Source organism: Emydura macquarii, unplaced genomic scaffold, assembly GCF_026122565.2.
Source record: "Emydura macquarii macquarii isolate MOO-44397 ecotype Brisbane River unplaced genomic scaffold, CSIRO-AGI_Emac_v2 contig_1146, whole genome shotgun sequence".
Taxonomy (NCBI): Eukaryota; Metazoa; Chordata; order Testudines; family Chelidae; genus Emydura; species Emydura macquarii.
In genome coordinates, this window is record NW_027131283.1 from 4,998,597 (window position 1) to 5,020,571 (window position 21,975).

The 21,975-nt window shown below is 39.1% G+C and overlaps 1 protein-coding gene across 2 annotated transcripts in view; it reads left to right on the plus strand.

Moving 5' to 3' along the window:
* Window positions 1-21,975, plus strand: part of CRYBG1 (crystallin beta-gamma domain containing 1) — a 130,743-nt gene that overhangs the window by 85,580 nt on the left and 23,188 nt on the right. For both annotated transcript variants that reach the window (XM_067546540.1, XM_067546541.1), the window contains 9 exons: window positions 934-1,096; window positions 2,080-2,219; window positions 7,713-7,839; window positions 8,154-8,189; window positions 8,662-8,819; window positions 9,606-9,732; window positions 9,820-9,965; window positions 19,572-19,698; window positions 19,881-19,913. In XM_067546540.1, coding sequence (XP_067402641.1) covers window positions 934-1,096; window positions 2,080-2,219; window positions 7,713-7,839; window positions 8,154-8,189; window positions 8,662-8,819; window positions 9,606-9,732; window positions 9,820-9,965; window positions 19,572-19,698; window positions 19,881-19,913 — 1,057 coding nt within the window. The remainder of the gene's footprint in view (window positions 1-933; window positions 1,097-2,079; window positions 2,220-7,712; window positions 7,840-8,153; window positions 8,190-8,661; window positions 8,820-9,605; window positions 9,733-9,819; window positions 9,966-19,571; window positions 19,699-19,880; window positions 19,914-21,975) is intronic.

Sequence of the window (21,975 nt, forward strand, 5' to 3'; positions counted from 1 at the left end):
CTCAGATTGTACCAATATTAAAGTGTCAAGTGCTTTCTGGTGAAATTGCAGTGCCAGCAATAGGTATTTATATTTTTAAAAGACTATTAAAAATTAAACACAAACACTGGACAATATCTTGCGTGTCAGCAATGTTTAGTGTCTCCAGTTGATGAGTTTATTGGGAAAAAATTTCAGAGGTAATGTTTCTGTCCTTTCTTAACTATTACTGCTGTTGTGCCTTGGTATTTAATATATATATTTAAGATTACCCTTATTTTCATGCCTTAACTTTCTCTAAGCGTAATGATGTGATGCGAATTTCTTTGCATTTGATTATTTAAACCAGACTGAGTATTACATTAACTTTTTATTGAATAGTTAAAGAAATGATAATTTCTATAATTAACTGTAAATGTTAGGATAGCACATACCATACCTTGGTAAAGCAAGATTGCAATGGGAAGCTGTTGCTTAAGGGTATGGTATCGGAGAGATAGGGAAGTATAAACAGTTTCTACTCCAGATTTCTGTTTCTTAGATAAGATGCTTTATAAGATGCTTTTATTACTGGAGAATGGTAAATGCAGCCAAGCATGGTAGAAAGCTCATGTGTTTCCATAGCTACATTATGTTTACTAATTGACTTTTTAATGGGGAATGTTTTTTTTTGGGGGGAAAGCTTTTTGTACATGAACAACATTTGAACTTATAAAGTGTGGGCAGTGTTTATATATAAAGCTTTATACGAATAAGAATATATCATAGGTTATCAGGCCAGAAGGGATAATCTAGTCTGATGTTCTGCATAACTCAGGCCATAGAACTTCTCTGAATTAATTCTTTCTTCAGTTCCAATAGCTGTGGTTGAACTAGAGCATATCTTTTAGAAAATCATGATTAGTTCAACTGTTGTTATGAAAAATATGAAGGGAAAATTGTTTTGTTCTTTAGCTGGATTCTGTATGAGAAACCAAATTTTGAAGGACCCTCAATTCCTCTGGAGGAAGGAGAACTGGAACTGGATAATATGTGGGGTGAAAATACTTATGAAGGGAAAGATGAATGTAACTCTGCTAAGCCTGCAGTGATTGGTTCAATTAAACATGTAGTAAAGGCAAGTAAAATTATCTATTCTTGTTCAATTCTTAAGTAATTTTCAGTTTTTTCTCTATTGACATAAATAATTCTGATGTCAAGAAACTGATTTATTAACACAGCATATCTTTAGATAAAATATGGATGTCGCAGACACGTTTGAGCTTATGCATTGATTCTGTTAATGACAAAATAACTGGTGTTGTATTGTAGTAGCAACTCTGATAATATGCACTGGTATGGTGTGGGAGAAAGGAGACATACTCCTTGATATTTATCATTACTTAATTTTGCAGAACACAGTATTTAAAATAGAGTATAAACCTTGCAAATTAAGAAAACAAAATCTCCAAAAATTCAGTAAGTACATAAGATCTAACGTACATAGTTTTCAAAAGTGAAGATACGTTTTTGTGTGCACTCAGTTTGCACAGATGCACATTCTACTGCAAACCCGCAACCCTTGATTTGAATTAAGAAATATCTATATACACACACCCATTGTGGGTTTTCATGCACACGGTGTTAGCATACAGAACTTGTGTACGTTTTTACCATATCACTCAGAAGTTTGCTTTGAAAGTTGTCAAAATAGATTATAAGCTGTAAGAATGTTTGACAAGGAAAAGGGGGCATGTTTCATTTTGTAAATCATCTTTTTAAAAAATTAGGGTTCTGTTAAAGAATTTTCTATTTAGTGTTATGCTCCTATTTAATTAGACAGACAAAATATAGATGAGATCACGGGAGATCATGTCTGCACAGGTGGCAGAAAAGTCAGGGATAAAAAAGTAGATTTGAGAATCACTGAGACACATTTCAGCAAACGGTGGGGGCAGGGGGAGAAATGTGCCACATTTTATTTACAGGCATCCATACAGCTATATCTAAGATTAGAAGAGGGTAAATAGCAGAAGTGTTAAACTGATTTAATTCGTTACAATAAATTATATAAGAGCAATACAAAATGGTGCCGCGTTTACAGAATTACTATTTTTCCAGGATTATAGGGTTTGCCATATTGACCTGTATACAGGACCAGAAGGTCTGGGAATTGTAACTTCATTTTTTGATGACACTGAGGAAACAGGTACTTTTGGGACAACACAGAAGACTTGTTCTATAAAAGTACATTGGGGCATGTAAGTACACAGTTTCATGTGTATATATGCTGATATACAAGGAATTTGTTTTAAAACTGCTGGTTATAGCTGTCAGACATGCAAACACATTTACTTCTGGTCACTTAATGTGTTATGTGGTCACTCACTAAAAGGTTATTTGTTTGAAAGGCTATCCTACATATACATACTAAGCAATCAAATGTGTGTGCATATCTATACACACACTACATTAATTACTGTAATATTGGCATTACCTGCTTTATTGAAGTCACTGCAGAGAAGCAAATCTGTAACACATTATTTGTTAATACCTTAAGAACCTGAATACTTTGGGAGACTCCCTGTATTAGCCTTAGATTATTGGACACAATACAGTTGGCCTTGACAGGAATGTGTGACTAAGCTGGTTTGGTGCTATATGACTATCGCTGGCTGCTGTGGTACTTTTGAAGGAAGCTTCAGTACAAGCTCTGGTACTGCATACCAGTCAACTCCTAGATAGGATCCTAATGATCTGAGCCCTCAAGGCGTTAGTTTACTGTTGCTCAGAGACAAACTGCAAAATGAATATCCAAGAGTGAGTGTTCCAGATAAGTAAGAAACCAGTGGAAACAAGACCAAAACAAAAACCATGTGGAACAAGGGAGGAAGTTATTTAAAGGGTGGAATAAAGAGTACTATTCATTAGTTTTAATTTATGAAGAAAACTATTGACTCTCCAACTTGAACCAAATGGGGCTGTGTATAGGTGCAATCTGAGGTGCATATATATGGGTAAATGTTATTGTCAACATGTTTAATGCACATGCAAAATGTTTAACCACAAATGCATCATCTGTGGGTAGGTAGATTCACTTGTCACCCATTTTTTAAATTATTTGCCTTGGGGTACATTTTTCATTTACCTGAACTGGACAACACTGAGGAGTACTTAAATACTTTCAGTCACATTTTAAGAAATATCTTAGTTTGAACTTTTTAGTATCGTCATAGATTTTTGAAATAGCCCTTGTATTGTATATTCTTTTTTATGGGTAGTCTTCATAGCTGCTGTTCAGAGCAGTAATACAGTACATCATAGTTTATCAGAAAATCTTGAAAATGCCTTGGCCTATAAGCTGGAAATTTATCAGATGCTATAAATTATGCAAGGGAAAACCACTAAAGGAAATGCAGTAGGAAGTGGTAGTTTTAGTGTTTTTGTAGGCACCGCATGCTTTTGTCTGAGGCCTGGTCTACACTGCTGGCAAAATTCGGTGGTAGTCGATGGGACATATACTGTATCTCCCATCGACTTCCTAACTTCAGCCTACCGCAGCGGCCCCACTACGCTGCCCTGACAGGAAATGCCCTCCTGTTGACACAGCGATACTCTTTTTCTGGGGGTGGAATAACGGCATTGACTTCTGGATCGATTGAGCTGGTTTCCATTGTTGCTCAATTGATCCTGCAGAATTGATCCGGCGCCACTGACTGTGCCACCATCAATATAGGCAAACCCTGAATCAGCACTAAAACGATCTATACATCAAAATGCCATTGACAGAAATCTGCAGTCAGAGGTTCTTTCCTTCAGATGAAATGTAAAACTGAGACCATTTGTGATCATTAAAGATCCCATAGCACATTTTGCAAGAATTAGAGTTGTTAGCCAAGTTGTCCTACCTAAATTCCAGTCAGATGATTTTAGTTTCGCTGCCTAAAATAGCCCCTGTAATTTAGATTGACCTGTAATTTAGATTGACTTGTTCACTTCTTGCCACAAATGTTGTATATTGCCGCTGTGCATTGTCAAGCAGTTGCCAGTCCACCCCAAAAGCGGGTGAAAATATATTATTTTGTTGGATGTTTGAATGAAAGGTGGTATATACATTTTAGTCTCTTATCACCTTGATAAAGAAAACGTACAATTAAGCAAGCTTAGGAGAATGTTAAGGTGGTGTCCTAATAATTGCCTTACCAACAGGAGTTTTTTGTATGTATTTTAAAGACATCCATGATTAAATATTTACTGAGTAATGAAATATATTTACATTGTGGTATTCAGAGACTAAAGATGTGCAGTAAAAGTCTATTAATTTTCCTTTTTTATAACTGAGAAGCAAAGATACTTATGTGACTGGAAGTGACTAAGGAATTTCTGGGAAATTAATCAGGTCCATGCTACATTCTTCAGTTTTCAGAATCACCCTTAACTAAAATTGTTTAAAATAAGAATATTTTTTCTTCTAGATTTGAGTAATCTCTTACAGTTGAATTGAGTCCTTTCAAGGAAGGCAAACAGATGCATTTATACTAGAAATAAGAACCATTAAATACAGCATAATTCGTTTTTATACAGTAACCTTCATACACTGTGTCCACAAAAAACTTATATGGAGATTTAAAAATAAGCTTACAAAAAATTCTAGAAGCTAGAATTGTTTGTACAGGAAACTCGGTAAAATTTATTTTTTTCAAACTATAATGTCACTATTGTTTCCTGCACATTGTAGAAGGTTTTTTTTTTTTGATTGGTTGGGGCTTTTTTTTTTTGTTTGGATTTTGTTTCGCCTGATTACCCATATTTACCGTTCATGAACTCACAAGTAATGGCAGGTTCTAATCCTGAGTTTTTCTGCTGCACTAGTACACTGGGACCTCTATAGTTAGTTGGTATTCAGCAAAAACCACTTCAAAAAAATAAGCCTGTGTACCATTATCGTCTGCTGGTAAGATTAGGGTGAGATCAGATTAAATATACACTTACTTTCACATTTTGTACACAGATGGGGGGTTCACTGCGTAGTGGAATTGCTCAACTCAATATAGATGCAACACTTTACACGGTAATAGTGTGCAGCGCATTTGAACTGGTTGGTTTCATATTACGAAACAGGAGAACTCTTCGATTTGTAAAGCCATCGCATGTCCACAGAGCTAGACAGTTTACACCAGCTGAGGATTTGCTGTATAGTGTATTAAAGCAATATATTATCCTTAACTAATTAATATCACTAAATTTGTACATCAAGGCCCTAATCGATCAAAGGGCTGGCTGCACTAGAGTTCCTGGCCTTTGTATTTTCTACCGCTTCATATTGCATTTGTTAAAAATCAATAAAACTAAATTTAAAAAATTGATCGCCCTCTTTTTAGCAGGAGATTGATGGTATGTTTCTTATCCCAGTGCTTACATGAGTACAGTGGTACAGGTTGGGGTTGCAACAGCAACTTGTCAGTGCTTTAGAAAGTGAACAGGGAATTCTGAACTGAGTAGAGTTTGGACAATTTACACCAGTTGATGATTTGTCCCTAAAGGCATGTCAGTACTGCATCTGGGAGGTGCGATTCCCACTAGCTAGGAGGTGCGACCCCCTTCTAGCTCAGCTCAAACTAGCGTGCTAAAAATAGCAATGTAGACTTTTGTGGCACTGGCGACAGTTAGCCAGAACCACCTGAGCTCAGACCCAGGAGTTTGGGTGGGGTTGGATGACTAGCCCAAGCCAGTGCCTCAATGTCCACACTGCTATTTTTAGCACGCTTGTGTCTGCCCATGCTGGGAATCATACTTTCCAACTGCAGAGTAGACCTACCCTAAAGGGAGAACATGATCCTAATTTCTGTTGCTACTCTTGGATACCCTTAAGTACATGAAGAACTTTTTAAGATAGAAAAGGGTGATCAATAATTATTTTGGTTGGAAAATCAGGTTTACAACTATATGAACATTTTCTCAAAAGGAGTTAATTTTCTGTGCAAAATTTTGACTTTTCATCAAAAAAACAAAACAAAAAAAAAAACCCTGCAAAAAACCCATCAGCCCAAAAAATTAAAAGTTTTGATTTGGAAGTGCCATGTTGTGCCTAATGCCCAAATCCTCCTGTAAATAAAGCTGGATTATCCAATTGGTCTACAGCTCCCACAATGATTTTTGGCCAAAAGTTTTAGGAATTTGTTTGTTCTTTGCTGAACAATTGCAATTTTCCCTGGGGGGAGATCATTTTCAGACCAGTTGTGCCCTAAACAATGACACACAATGGTTTTGATCTTTCAGCAGCATATTAAGACCAGTATTTTAATCATATTTCAGCAACATATCAAAATACCAAAGTTAGTGTGCTTCACATAATTTTGTGAAAATAAGCCTTGTATTTAGGCTGTCTGAGAATAATGATGATGGTTTTAAAATGCAAATAATGGTTGAGAATCTATAATATGACAAATCTGGGGACTCTTCCTTGAGCCACTTGGTGTGAAAGTGGAATAAATATTTATGCCTAGATCTTACCATAGGAAATTGAAGAAATATTTTGCATAATGCCAACAAGCCACTCTGTGCAATCAGAAGGAAATGGTGTTTAGACTCTTACAGAACATTTAGTCACCCTAGTTTTTATTTAAAAACAAAACAAAACAAAACACCTTCCCACAAACTTTTAAGTAGCAAAATACTGAAGAGAATGTGGCCAAGCAGGGACAAAGCTAACAGTATAGAGATTCTACTTTGGGAAAGATATAAAGAGCCAAATAGCCAAAAATTCTCAGTTATCTACAGTTAGACCTGAGATTACATTTACTGGAAAGAACTCTTCTGTGCCACAAATTGATTCACTAATCAATCAGTGTCGCTCGTCTTGTGGTGGCAAAATTCAGGAAAAATACTTTGTGCCTGGAACCAAAAAATTGCTGACTGTGAAAATAGTTGGGTCTCGTTTCTGAGCTATTTGAACTTTTTAATGAATAGTGGGGAAAAAAAACAACCAAAAAAAAAATCTGCAGCTGTCTGATTTGTCGTGAAAGCTGGATAGAGTTTGCATTGAATCTGGCTCTTGGCTGGTGAGAAGGATCTTTAACTCAACTTTGTGCCCATTAAATCTGTTTTTTAAATAAAAAAAATCTCTCCAGTAAATAGACAATAATATAGTCTTGATGCTCCCAACTTCAATCATTGTCTGAAACTCCTGTTACCCAACACAGGGTCAAATCTGCAAACATAGGTTAACTGCAGTAAAATTCCTTAGGCCCTAATCTTGCAAACAAGCTCAGAACTAATGTGAGGGCAGGTCCACACTTAAAATGCTGCATCAGCGCAGCTGAACTGATGGTGCAGCACCACAGTAACTCTTAGGTGAAGATGCTCTTCCTATCAGTGTAGTTAATCCACCTGCCTGAGAGGCGGTAGAGCTCTTCCAGAGCCCTCTCTTGGAGCTCTCCCATCGACATGTCTATCAGGGGGTTAGGCTGGTATAACTACATCGCTCAGAGGTATGGATTTTTCACACATCTGAACAACGTAGTTATACAAATATTGGTCTGTAGTGTAGAGCATATTGGACTCTGCACAGGCATAGAAGTGTGTGCTAACATATCTATTCTCAGGCTGGGGACATGATGATAAATGTTATTCTGTATTTACTTTCTTTTAATGGGTAATGGCATCTGTTGTAAGATATTGTATGAGCATTACACTGATGTTTGTTGTAATTCAGAGACACTGAACTGTTTAACTTTTTTTCCCTTCTTATCTAGATGGCTAATTTATGAAGAACCTGGTTTCCAGGGAATTCCTTTAATGTTGGAGCCTGGTGAATATCCTAACTTAGCATTTTGGGAGAAGAAGGAAGCATACATTAGGTCCTTGAGACCCTTAAAAATGGTAAAACGATGTTCCTGCTTGCAAACTACTTAGCCAGGAGACCTAGAGCTCATATGTTAACAATAACATTAGTGTCACAAGACTCTGCAAGGTTCACAAAAATAAACTATACAACATCGTATTTAATAACTTTCAAAGTTGTAGAACATCTGTTGAAAGGTTTTTTGCCTCTTATCCTTAACTATATCCATCAGTGTTTAATCTTCTTTACTTTGATACAGTGGACTTTGAAAAATGTTTCACCTTGAAGAAGATGTTACATTTTATAAATATGTACATTTATTACAAACAAATTATTTTTGTAATTTTTTTAGGGTGGCCGCAAAGTTGAATCCATTGGAGAGCCAAAGGTAAAAATTACATTTAATTTAATCACCATGAGACCCACTCTTTTAAAACTGGAAACGTGGCAACCAAACACACACACACAAACACGTTTACTGTGGTGATGACATGAGTGCTGGTATCATGGTGACTCGGCTGCATATGCATGGTGCTGAAACACCATGATACTTAGCTTTTGTCATATCTAATTATCAGTTGCTAACCATATGTATGATGGCACAGCACTTACTTATACAATGACTGGATAATAAACACTTAGGTCCCAGTACTGCATTTTGATCTACTAGGGCAGACTCCTGAGCTAGTATAAAGACCCACTGATTAGTTTCAAAATCTGACCCTTTGACTTCAGGTGCATAGCACAAAATGAACAATCTCTGCTGTCAAAACTTGTAACATACCTTCTTTGTAATGTAACCTTTTGTAATTTTTTGTAACCTTTTCTGCAACTCCCACTTTATCTCATCTCTGCTACAGGTAATCATTTACGAGAAGCCTTTCTTTGAAGGGGAACACATGAAATTAGAATCAGAAATACTCACTCTTACTGAGAAAGAAAAGCACAAAGAAGAATTGGGAGAAAAGAAGACAGTGCCATTTACATCAGTGGGGTCCATAAAAGTGTTGGAAGGAGTGTAAGTAGAGGAAAATGCCACAAATAGTTCTTACTGCAGAATGAGGGAAAGTCTGATACAAATAATAATGCTGTAGTGTTGGAAATTGCACCAGATATGATTCAATATACTGTTGTTGTCTTTGTCCTCATAACTTTTACTTAGAGCTATTCCACTGGATTAGATCAATGCAAATAATTAACAGTAAGGGCCAGATTTTGTGGTGCATTGTGGACCTTTAGTAGTGCTCTGGCGTCACAAAGCAGCCAGATCTGGCCAGCTAAGATTTCCGCTGGTGTGGGGAGCCCTTGGTTGGTGCCAGGCTGTTGTCCCCAGCACGTGTGCTGCCATCTTACCCCGGTTCCACCCTAAATAAAAGGAAGGCCATGGCTAGAGCATGCACAACACCAGCTGGTGTAGGTTAGAGCAGCATCACAGGCTTCTCTAACCTTCCCTAGGAGAGAAGAGGGAAGCCATAAGAGGCTCCCTCATTCGGTGGGAGAGGGGGCCTCCCTCTCTGCTGTGCCAAACAAATAGTCATTCAGTGGTGACTTTGAATCTAAGTCTCCTCGTTTCATCTACCTTAGGCAAAGGTTTTATTTTATGCAAACTCTGTCTCACTTATCTCTTTTCCATCTGGGTTGATTAAAAAGCTAAATTCCTTTTAACAGGGCCAAAGCTCAGGAGTTCCTTCTAATTTTAAAAAGAATAGTTATTGTTTTGAAGGATTATGGGATAAATTTAACTCTTTGTTTAGTGGCAAGGTTCCATTCTCATGCACGGATGCCTTTTTTTCCAAATTTTTAGTTGGGTTGCTTACGAAAAACCAGGGTTTTCAGGTCATCAGTATTTGCTGGAAGAAGGCGCGTACCAGGAATGGAAAGATTGGGGTGGTTACAGTGAAGAGCTTCAGTCGCTGCGACCTGTTCTAGGTGTAAGTTCAAAGAAGATCTAATATTTACTACTTGAGTGCAGTGAAACATTTTATTACATTTTCCTTTGTTTTTGTTTGCTTCAACAGGATTTCTCAAACCCTCATATGATAATGTACAGTGAAAAAGACTTTGGGACTAAAGGTTCCAATATTAATGTGTTAGGAATTATTTCCAATTTGAGAGACACTGGATATGGACTGAGGACACAATCCATAAATGTGTTAAGTGGAGTGTAAGTGATATGTTTAATTCCTTTTTTTTCTTGTTAGTTATTCTTTTTAGAATAAATCAGCAAACAGTTTAATGTTTTACTGCTCTCTGCTTTATTATCTGTGAAAAAATCCTTCTAATATCTTGAATATAATTCCCCATCTATAATTACACCAGACAAAGAAGAATGTGGCTGTTGTAAATCTACTGTGAAATTTATTTTCTTCCCATTAGACCAGATGTTTTTAGGAAACATTGGCTTCTTGATTTACAAATGATGAATGTGTGTAAATTATCTGTTTGTCAGAGGATAAAAAATTCTATGATGGCATACTATTAATTAAGCTGTTCTACAGCAAAGTTGCTCTAGGATTAATTTGCCATTCTGACCGAAATGTCTGTGTGAGGCAAATAATTTAATCGCTCTGTCCCTCAGTTCTCCAAGTGTAAAATGGAGATGATAATACTTACCAAGTTCATAGGTGTGTTGTGAGGGTAAACACTTGGAAGGCATTTGTGTGATATTGTGACATGGGCCATAATAAATTTGTGATTTTCAGCACATCTTTAGAACAGGACATTTTTCCAGAGTGAATATTTTATTTTTGTTGGGAAATACCCTGTTCAGTTTGGAGTTTTGTTCCTTCCTTATGGAATGCATAAGGGAAATTTATCTTACTTGCCATTCAAATTATCATGAATCCTTATTAAATGTATTCAAATAGTCCTTAGTTAGACGACTCAGCTTAATTTTGTGGTGCTAAATAATAAGTTCACATTATATTGTCACTGAAATGAGAATAGTAGCCAAATCATCTGTTGGTGAATACATGCTTGAAGTTTTAGAAGGCATGTGGAACTTCCCAAAGTAATGTGTAAATGCCCAACACTTGCTTGCTTCATTGAGTTGCTATTTTTCCTCACCTTTTCTAGATATTTTTCACTCGTGCTTGCTACAGGGAAAATTTTATTCATGAAGCTTCTAAACCAAATGAGTAGCATGACAAATTCTAGCCATTCTCCTACTTAGCCTGATCACATACAACTGTTGGGATGGTTAGATCCATTTTCGATATCTTAAGTAAAATATTTTGAGTTCAGTTGCTAAGTGAGAATAAAATAAAAATTGCATTAGGATTTATTTTCACTCCCATGTGTTTTTCCTTTTTGCTAGTACAGAATGATGCTTTGAACCAGAGTTTCCTCTGAAGATATAATTGCTCTACGATGAGCGCTTCAGGCTAACCCCTTGCTAGGACTAGTATTTTCTACAGCAATATGTTTTGGAAAGACAAACATGTTAGTTGGCATGTTCCAAAATACACAGAATTAATGTGAGTGATTGCAATGAAGGAATTTCAGACACATTGGGGCTTGATTTTTTCCCCTCCACAACATAAGCTAACTTTCACTGAAGGACTCCACCTATACCTCACCCTGCACTCTTTATGAAGGCAGAACTCCTGTTGATAACCATGCGAGTTTTGCAAGAGTAAGGACTGCAGGATCGAGCTCATTGACTTAGCTGCGAGTATTGTTCCTAAGGAATGCAATTTACTTATCGTTTTACATACTGTGGCAGCCCTTTTTACCTGGCAGTTTTTGCATCCACTGTGCTCCTTTTGTACTCCCGGGTACACAGGGGAGTAGGATGGGAGTGTGTCTCCTCCCACGCTAACCTGGAGACAGGGTGTAGACCTCCCATCACAACCTCTGCACAGCCACTGGGGTAGCAAATCTGATCTCTGTTACCGAAGAGAAGGGACTCCTGATTTTAGCTTCTGACCATTTTTAACTGTTAGGAATGCCTCTTATTTTCTTGGGGAAAAAATGTTGACTTCAGATGTGAAGACTTTAAGTGATGGATTATGTGTTGGCAGGGGTAGCTATCAGTTAATTTTTTAAGCATGTCTAGTTGGTGCCACCTCCTCCTGTGATCTCTCATCTGCATATTCCATTCTTTTAAATAAATGCTTAATAGTAATGAATAGTTAATTCAGGTAGCATTGCTATCATACTGTTTTTGTAATGTACATGTCTTTGTTTCATACAAGATATATGCTGTCCATTGGATTTGTTTAAATTACTAAACTATTATTAATATTTCAGCAGGACTGCAGAAATGTTTATCAAAATAATATTCAGTAAATCAAACCACATCTGTAATGAATATTTGTTCTGTAAAGTTAGGTAGCTATGTGAGAGCACAAATTGTAATTGATCCCTTGCAAAAAAAAAAAAAAAAAAATGTTGTGGTGGTGTGTAAGGTACTGAAATATGGGGTGGATGATGACTGCTGAATTCACTGGCTTTGGAAAATGAAGTAGTCCTAACCCACAGAACTGTTAACAGCAGGACAGCAGCAGTACAAGCTTCTCCACACTTTTTTACTAATTTGCCTCAGATCTGAAAACCTGGAAGAACCAAACTATTTAACTGAAGAGTGTGCCGATCAGTCTCCAGGCCTGGTCTACACTACAGAGTTAGGTTGATGTAAGGCAGCTTACATCAACCTAACTCTGTAAGCGTCTACACTAAAATGTAGCTCCTATCGATGTAACTCACCCATGATACCGACTTGACTCCACCTCTGCGAGAGGTGTAGCACTTAAGTCGATGTAGTTAGGTTGATGTTGTGTCAGTGTAGACCGCATTGCTTACAATGACTGTTGGTGCCTTTCAGAAACCGTTCCACAATACCCCATACTGGCAGTTAAATCAGTGCAAGTGCTCCTGGAGAGGATGCACACCTCTGACAGAAGAAGTGTAGTGTGGACGCGTAAAACTGGTTCAATTACTCTGGTGGCTGTACATTGATGTAACTTAGGTCGACTTCATTTTGTGCGTAGACTTGCCCTTAAACTATTGGTTGACACAGCAGATTAAGATGTCAATTGCAAAGATGTGGACATTTGTCCACTGAGAATGCAAAGCTAGCAACTCATTTTCCCATAGGCCACTGAACAGACAGTAAATGGTAACAGCTTTGTCAAGAATCTCTTCCATATTTGAATTTGTAACCCAATGGCTCCATTATTAATCTAGCCATTCCCTGAACTCTTTACACTGTTAAATACCATTAAATAGGCTGGTATGCTATAGATGCAGTAAAGGTTTGTTAAATTTTTAAGTTGCTCACCTGATATCTTTTTAGATTAAAATTGTACATTTTTAACAAAGGCAAAAATTCATTGAGTTTTTAAATGTTTTTGAAAAATTACATACATGTATTTTTAACTATACTGTTTTCAGACATTACATGCTTATTCTTAAGGATTACTTTCACTTTTACATATGTTGTATTGTTAAACAAATTGGAATAAAACATCACTGTTTATTGCCTACTTTTAAAGGAAATCATTACTGGTTTCATTCTTCAGAAATTTTTCAGAAACCATCTCAGCACAATTTGTTACAAACTCCAGGAAATAATTGTTTGAAAAAAGAAAAACCTTTACAAACTAAAAGAGTCTATTTGCTTTCTTAAGTCAGCATTGATGTCTACTTCTATGTTGACAGCTTTCCAATTGGCAGAAAATAGAGACATTTAGTAGCAAAAGGTAACGCCCTTAAAACAAGTTTAAACAGATACTAAAAGTAACTTCTTGTGAGTGTACAATTTTTCTGATTTCCTGCTTAGTTTATTACTCGTCAGGCTCACAATCACTACTATTTTGAGCTTGTTGTTAAATGTATGTTTTAAAAACTAATAATAAAATTGTAACTTATTTTGCCAAGTGCAAATTTTGATTGGACTAAACTTGAACTAGGGTCTTGCACTAAGAGTAAATTTGGTTCTGGTCCTTGTTTAATTTAGACAAAAAGCTCCCCTAGTCCCAGTTCCCATAGACTTCTGTTTACTATGCTCTGCTCCTTGAATTTGACTACCTTTTTCCTAATTTTCAAGTAATTAGTCTATAGTGTAGATCTGGCCTTATTTACTAAATAAAATGATCCTGAAATAACGTTTAAAAAGTGGTTAGTGCTATTCTAGAAGTGGTTTTTTTTTTTTTTTACAGACAGTTGTAGAGATGTAGGAACTAATCCTGAGAGGTCCCAAGTACCCACAATTCTCATTGTTATCCATGATTATTTGCTTAGATCTATCAGCTGTCTTTCAGCTGTTGGCCACAAAAAGTATTGTTGACATGACTGCAGATGCTAGCAGGAGTAGATGGAGTTGCCTTTTAGTGGCTTGTCTGTCCCAAGTGTTCTGTCATGTGGGGTCCCACAGGGTTTTGTTTTGTCACCCCTTCCCATTCAGTGTGTGTAAGAGGCTGTTAGGCGTATGAGGTATATAATATGATTAGTATGCAGATGACATCCCTCTCTGGATCTCTGTTTCATCTGAGCTGGGTGGTGTAGTTAGAGATATCCGGTATCTAGCTAAGATTGGGACTGAAATGAAAGCTGCCTGGCAGAGGCTCAGTATAAATAAAGACAGCTTATGGGCTAGAGAAATCAACCAGAGCTGGTGGAAATTTTTTGCTCACTCTAGCTGAGAGAGTATGTCTTCATTTTTTTCATTTAAGTTGGCAACACGAGGTTCATGTTGTATCCCCAGCTACATCTGGCTATCCAAATACAGTAGCTGAAGTGTATTTTCTTCCATACTGTGCTTGCCAAGGAGGTTGTGACACTTCCTTTTGCATGAAGACCTTGACCAGGTTATACAGGTTTTTATTATTTTGAGACTGGATTACTGCGATGCACCTTAGAGAGTGAGATATTTGAAGACCACTCAAACTTCATCTCGTGCAGCATGTGGCTGTAGAAGTACTTCCAATGATGATTGTGTTACTCCTGCTCATTTGTTTGCACTGGCTTCCAGCTGGTTTCTGAGTGACCTTAAAGGTGTTGGTTTTGATCCATAAACCCACAAATGGGCCCAATTCAGAAAACCCCTAAAGCACACGCATAAGTGCCTTCCTGTTAAGGACAGCACCTATTTGCTCAAGTCCCATTGACTTCAGTGGGACTTAATTATATGCATAAAGTTAAGCACATAAGTGCTGCCTTGAATAGGGATGCTTTCCTGAATCAGTACTATAGTTTGTTCTCGGATACATCATGTGATATCATGGTAGTGCTACCAACTGGTAAACAGGTGGGAGATGGAGGTAGGGTGGTTTTGCATAGTAGGGAGAGATGCTCAGGAGAGCTCTGTCATGTATTAACATTCCCACTTAGATTTAGAATATCATAAATATTTATTTTCACAGTAGTAAATATAGTTTGAAATATAATTTGAGGTCATTTAAAAAAAATTGTTAGGACTATTCATGAAAGGTAGTGATACCCTGATGCTTGTGTAATTGAAAGGCTAGTAAACATGTTTGAGGGATTGGCCAAGGCAGTTTCATTTTCAAAGCTTCTGGCATATATGACCTACAGGTGTATGCATGCTTCAAAGTTTTAACTTTGTGGTTGGTTTGCCATACATACCTGTGTCGCTTTGATTAAGTAGTTTTAAAATGCTTTGGGTGTGTCCTGGAATGTGCCTTAAATGATTAGTGAATAACATGTTAAAAGATTCAGTTATACATGAGTCAGAAGGAGAGGTAAAGAAGAATTATAAGAATATGTTCATCGTGGACAAATTATACAAAGCTTGCATTCCAGTTTTGTTTATTTTATGAATTTTGTATTCCTCACTTCAGATCCTCAGCTAGTATAAATCAACATAGCTTCATTAAAGTGGAGCTATCTCACTATACATCTGCTGAAAATCAGGCCCCTTGTCAATAGAATCTGTTCTTCGGTACAGGGATGTCCTCTTATAGTGAACTTGTATCTAGTGAAAGTTGGTTTACAGTGAAGTAAAATGAAAATTCCATATTATTTCCATACATTAGGGTATGAAAGTTGATGATGTGGACATTACGACATGGTGAAATTCTGTGGTGTATGGGGGCAGGGGTGTTACCTATAAGCAGATTTCAGTGCAACTGAACACGAGCTCTGAGTGTGATGTGATGGCTAAGAGAGCAAAGAGGAGAAGCAAACAGTGCCCATCTTTTAAAAAAGGGAAGGAGGAGGATCCAGAGAACTACAGACCAGTCAGCCTCACCTGAGTCCCCAGAAAAATCTTGGAGCAGGTTCTCAAGGAATCCATTTTGAAGCACTTAGAGGAAAGGAAGGTGAATAGGAACAGTCAGCATGGATTTACCAAGGGCAAGTCATGCCTGACCAACCTGATTGCCTTCTATGATGAGAACTTGCTCTGTGGAAGTGGGGAAACTGGTGGACGTGTTATACCTTGACTTTAGCAAAGCTTTTGATACAATGTCCCACAGTATTCTTGTCAGCAAGTTAAAATAGTATGGGTTAGCGGAATGGACTATAAGGTGGATAGAGAGCTGGCTAGATTATCGGGCTCAACGGGTAGTGATCAACAGCTCGGTTTCTAGTTGGCAGCCAGTATCAACCGGAGTGCCTCTAGGGATTGGCCTGCAGCTGGCTTTGGTCAACATCTTCATTAATAATCTGGATGATGGGGTGGATTGCTTCATCAAGTTTGCAGATGACACTAAACTGGGGGAAGTGGTAGATACATTGGAGGGTAGGACTAGGATACAAAGTGACAGACAAATTAGACGATTGGGCCAAAAGAAATCTGATGAGGTTCAACAAAGACAAGTCCAGGGTCCTGCATTTAGGACAGAAAAATTCCATGCACTGCTACAGACTGGGGTCCGACTGGTTAAGCAGCAGTTCTGCAGAAAAGGATCTGGGGGTTACAGTGGACAAGAAGCTGGATATGAGTCAACAGTGTACCCTTGTTCCCAAGAAGGCTAACGGCATATTGGGCTGCATTAGTAGGAGCACTGCCAGCAGATTGAGGGAAGTGATTATTTGCCTCTATTCGGCACTGGTGAGACCACATTTGAAGTATTGTGTCTCGTTTTGGGTCCCCCCACTACACAAAGGATGTGGACAAATTAGAGCGAGTCCAGCAGAGGGCAATGAAAATGGTTAAGGGGCTGGGGCACATGATTTATGAGGAGAGCTGAGAGGACTGGGCTTATTTAATCTGCAGAAGAGAAGAATATAGGGGAATTTGATAGCAGCCTTCACCTTCCTGAAGGGGGGTTCCAGGGAAGATGGAGCTAGGCTGTTTTCGGTGGCAGAGGATAGAACAAGGAGCAATGGTCTCAAGTTGCAGTGGGGGAGGTCTAGGTTGGATATTAGGAAAATCTTTTTCTCTTGGAGTGTGGTGAAGCACTGGAATGTGTTACCTAGGGAGGTGGTGGAATCTCCATCCTTAGAGGTTTTTAAGGTGCGGCTTGACAAAAGCCCTGGCTAGGATGATTTAGTTGGGGTTGGTCCTGCTTTCTGCTGAGGATTGGACTAAATGATCTCCTGAGGTCCCTTCCAATCCTAATCTTCTAAGATTCTATGAAATGCAATTCTGGGCATGGGCGTAGTTTGACTTCTATATTTGGGGGGGCTCGGTGGAGGGGATGGGGCTCGGTGGGATGGTGATTCAGGTGCGGGGGGCTTATTGGGGGAGTTCTGGGTGCGGGGGGTCCGGATGCACAGGGGTTGGGCAGATGGGTGCAACTTCCCATACAGTGATCCTTCCTACCCACAGCTGAGGAGCGATGGGGGCAGGAAGCGGGACAGAGAATGCAGAGCTTCCTGTAGCTGGGATGGGTCTGACCCACCCCGGTGGCTCCTGCAGGGGAAGTCCATTCATCCTCTCCCTCCCTTCCCCCCACCCTCAATTGGGACTAGCAGCTGAGCACTCAGGTTGGGAAACAGCTCAGTTGCTTGGCTCTTGCTGAAAATTGCCTGAAGTGGGAACTGTGCTGTGTGGGTTGCTTTTCTCCTGCCTTCCTCTTACATAGCCCATGTGGGGAAAATGACTGGCAGGCATAGAGCTCCTGGCGTCACTCCTCAGCCCCCACCCTCCAACATTCCTCCGTAGGGAGGAAGCAGGATCAACTACAAGGGAAAAATCTGAGTGCTCCCCACACGTTGCCTTTGCATCGTATCCACTTTGGGGGGGCAGTGCCCTCCACATCCCCCCAATCTCCGTCCATGATTCTGGGATGCATAAGCAAGAGAGAATATTGATAGAAGTAGGACGATGATGATTACCCCTGCACAGTTTTAGTGAGACTATTACTAGAATATTTTGTCCAGTTCTGGTCTTTGCACTGTAGAAACAATGTTGACAAATGGGAAAAAAGTTCAGGAAAAAGTTAAAAAATTATTTGAAGAATTATTACAGAGAAAGGCTAAAGAAATTCCATATATCTAGCTTATAACAAAGAGAAGGTTAAGAGCTGAAGGTACTTACATCATGGGGAGCAGACTTCTAATAGTAGAGGCTCCTTAATGTAGCACGCACATGCATAAGAAGATTCAATGAAGATAGATATATTCAAATAACAAATCAGGTGCACATTTGTATCAGTGAGAGTAATTAACCATTGGAACAACTTACTTGGGGTTATGGTGGATTCCCCCATCTCTTGAATTCTTTAAATCAAGTTTGGATGTCTTTCTAGAACATAACTTCTAGTTCAGCTAGAAGTTATGGGCTTGACGTAGAAATCACTAGATGAAATTCAGTGGTCTTTCTTGTGCATATGGTTGGACTTATCTCATGCAGCCTTAAAACCTTTAAATCTTAATGTATTTGACTTTGTTTTAACATTTAGTTTTGTGGGAAAAAGTCCTTCCTGCTGGTGGTATTTTCCTGGCAGGAAGGACACTCTGCCCTAGCAGACTTTTGCATATGAGCTGAATGTTTTTGTTTTGGTGAGATGTCATATAAAAAATCCTCTTCAATCACGTTAATTTTTCATGAAATGCATAATATGTTATCGCAGCAGAGTATCCTTATTGCTTTTGTTTGTCATGCAAAAATTTGTTTCCAAACAGCCTCACATTTTACAAGAGAAGGGCTAAACATAGAAAATAAATAAATAAAAATTATAGAAGTAGTCACACAGTAAAAGCTTTAGATTTGAAACCCCTCAAAACATTCTCTCTAATCACGGACAAAACAATTGAGGATCTCACTAGATAAAATATATAGCTACCACAAGCCAGAAGAGGGTCTAAGTTGAAGAGTGTGTTGAAATTTCTTTTGTTTTTGTTTTGCCCAAAATCTTAATACATACACAGTATATCTATGGTGCCAAAGCATGACTATTATTACTATAGATATTTTAAGTGTAAAACCATGTTTGAGTTGCATGTTACAATATGGGAGCCTAATTTTGCAGGATTTTGCGTGCTGCCTGCAAAGGGCTGACCACTCACAGCTCTCAGTGACACCTGTGGCAGCAGGAGGGGCTCAGCACCTCGCAGTACTGCGGGGTGGTTGTTGCAATGTACTATTTCTTTTAATTTTGTTTTTAACGATGTACCAGGCATACACTTGTCCTTTGGAAATATCAGTAACATTGTGTTTCTTGTATCACTTGATGATTGCCTGTTCTGTTCATCATTCCCTCTGAAGCACCTGGCATTAACCACTGTCGGAAGACAGGATACTGGGCCAGATGGATGGGACCATTGGTTTGACCCACTATGGCCATTCTTATATTCTTAAAACCTACAATAATGAATATTCACCAGTGTTTTGAAAAACAATTTTTATCTGTTTTTTCAGGTGGGTAGTCTATGAGAATCCTGACTTTACAGGAGAGCAGTACATACTTGATAAAGGACTGTATCCCAGCATTGAGGCCTGGGGGGGCAAGAATTGTAAGATCTCTTCAGTTCAGCCCATAGTTGCGGTAAGGAAACTTTTTTTTTGTATTACTACATTTTATGAATTTCTGCCTAACGATTGTAGCTATTTCTCCTGTTTTCCAATGAAACTTAGATTTAGGTAGGTTCTTAAAGCCGTACCGTTATGAATGCTTTTGCATTATTTCATTACTCTTAATATCTGTTTCTTGTTCTCCAAATGTTTTAGGATACCATCAATAGCGAAACAGGGAAATTCAAGGTAAGGTTCTTCTCTACATTTGTAAAAAAAAATATACTCTAGTGTGTGTAATGCATATACATTTTAAAAAAATCAGTCATTCTGTCAAAATAATTTGATCAAATGACTTAAATGTCTAGGCAGGTGAGCAAATGCCTAAGATGCCAAAATAATTGAATGGATTGGAGTTTACTACATCCTGTCAAATTCAAGAAAAGCCTGTAATGTTCAGTAACTACCAATAATATGTAGTTTTGTGTCACTGTGCTCCTCTTTATGGGAGTAGTTGAATGTAATGAGGCGTGGTCATCCCTTGATGTCAGCATCTGAGAGGCCACGCCTCCTCATAGTCTGCCTAGTGGGGGAAGTCTCTAGAGCAGTGGTTCTCAAATGGTGTTCCACGGAACCCTAGGGTTCCGTGGGATGAGCATAAGGGTTCCGCGAAGAAAGTGTCCCGCGCCACCGAATGTGAGAAAAATCCGGTGCTGCCGAGCAGCTGATGGGGCCACTGAGCAGCTGATGGGGCCACCGAAAGCAGCCCTGAAAGCGCGCTGCTGAATCAATCAAACACTGTGCCGCCGAAAAGAGGAAGATTTCCTTGACTTTTCGGCGGACGGTATGGCATGGGCGGTCAAGGGTTCCGAGGGTATGGCATGGTGGCACAAGGGTTCCCAGGGCATGGCATGGGCGTGCAAGGGTTCCGTGCGTGGAAAGAAATTGAGAAACACTGCTCTAGAGGCAAAAGCGGGAGGACTTAGCGGCAGTCAGTGTGCCTGGCCCTTCTGGCAGGGCGGGGCAGCAAACAGTTAGGGTTCTTAGGCAGGGACAAGCACCGACAGAGGCCTCCGAGCCTAGTGGAGGGCAGTTGGCCACACCAGGGGTAGGGTGGCAGGGAGTAAGGGACCTGGCCCCACTCTACTCCATGGGGTCCCAGCCCAGGGCCCTCACAGGGGTGGACTGTTCCACCACTGGGTCAGTGGGGCTCCAGCTGAAACACGCCGACTGGTGTTCAGGGAGGAACACAACCAGACTGTAGTCAGCTATCCTTGGGCTACTTCCTGCACCCACTTTTGTAGAATACCTGTAGCATGGGGCTGTCCTCCCTCTCCCCTGGGTACACTACGAGCAGCAGTTCCAGCAGCTCCTTGGCATCCATCTGGTCGGGCACTTCTGGCAGGTCTGTCTGTTACACGGTGCAGCGGGGGTCCACTCTTGCAGCAGGCGAGAAAACCACCTCCTCCTCCAGCGGCTCTCCCCTGACTGAGCTGCAGTCTGACTTTTATACTTCCCCTTCCTGTCCTGTCCCTGAGCTTCCAACTGGCAGGTTGTGATGCACCCAGTTCTGCCACCAGGTGGTGTGTGTCGGTCCCTGAACATTGGCCTCCAAGGGAGGCCACGCCTCCTCATTACATTGACATTCTCTGGCTTCATTATCTTCTCCATCTCTGCTTTAGCTTTCCCCATCAGCCCTTCCACTCAGCTGTTGTTTACCTGATTTCCTGACCCTCAAGCATTTAAAAACTTCAGGAGCAAAGGAGTTATTAGTGCAGTATCAAGTGTTAAAAATTAAGCACAGAAGTGAGGAAATGCAGAGTTAATATGGCCTTTCCTGATTTCTATGGACTTAATATTCAGAAATTAACATAGTTTCTTCTCATGAATTCAGCGTTCACCAAGTTAAAACTTCAAAAGAAAAATATAAGTGAATGAAAATGGGGGGATTAAATAGAAACCCCTTCTCCTCCATAAATAAAGTATATTGTTAGCTAATAATGCTCGTTGAACATAGAAGAAACTTGCCTTTGACAGTAGGTAGTTTGATATGAATGAGGAAGAGAAAATATATTTCTAAAATTAAGCTGACTAAAGAACCAGGACAAATGAGTTTATAGACCATTTATTAATTCTTGTCTTCCTACAAGGAAATTTTAAAAATCTATTCTGGCTGATATTTAAAGAGTCCATCTCTATTTACTAGCAGTTGTTGAACTGTTTTGTATGTTGCTGTATGATTTACTGCAGAAAGTAATTTTTCAACCTGATTTCCTGACAGTCTTTCAGAAAAATAACTCCTGTGGATAAT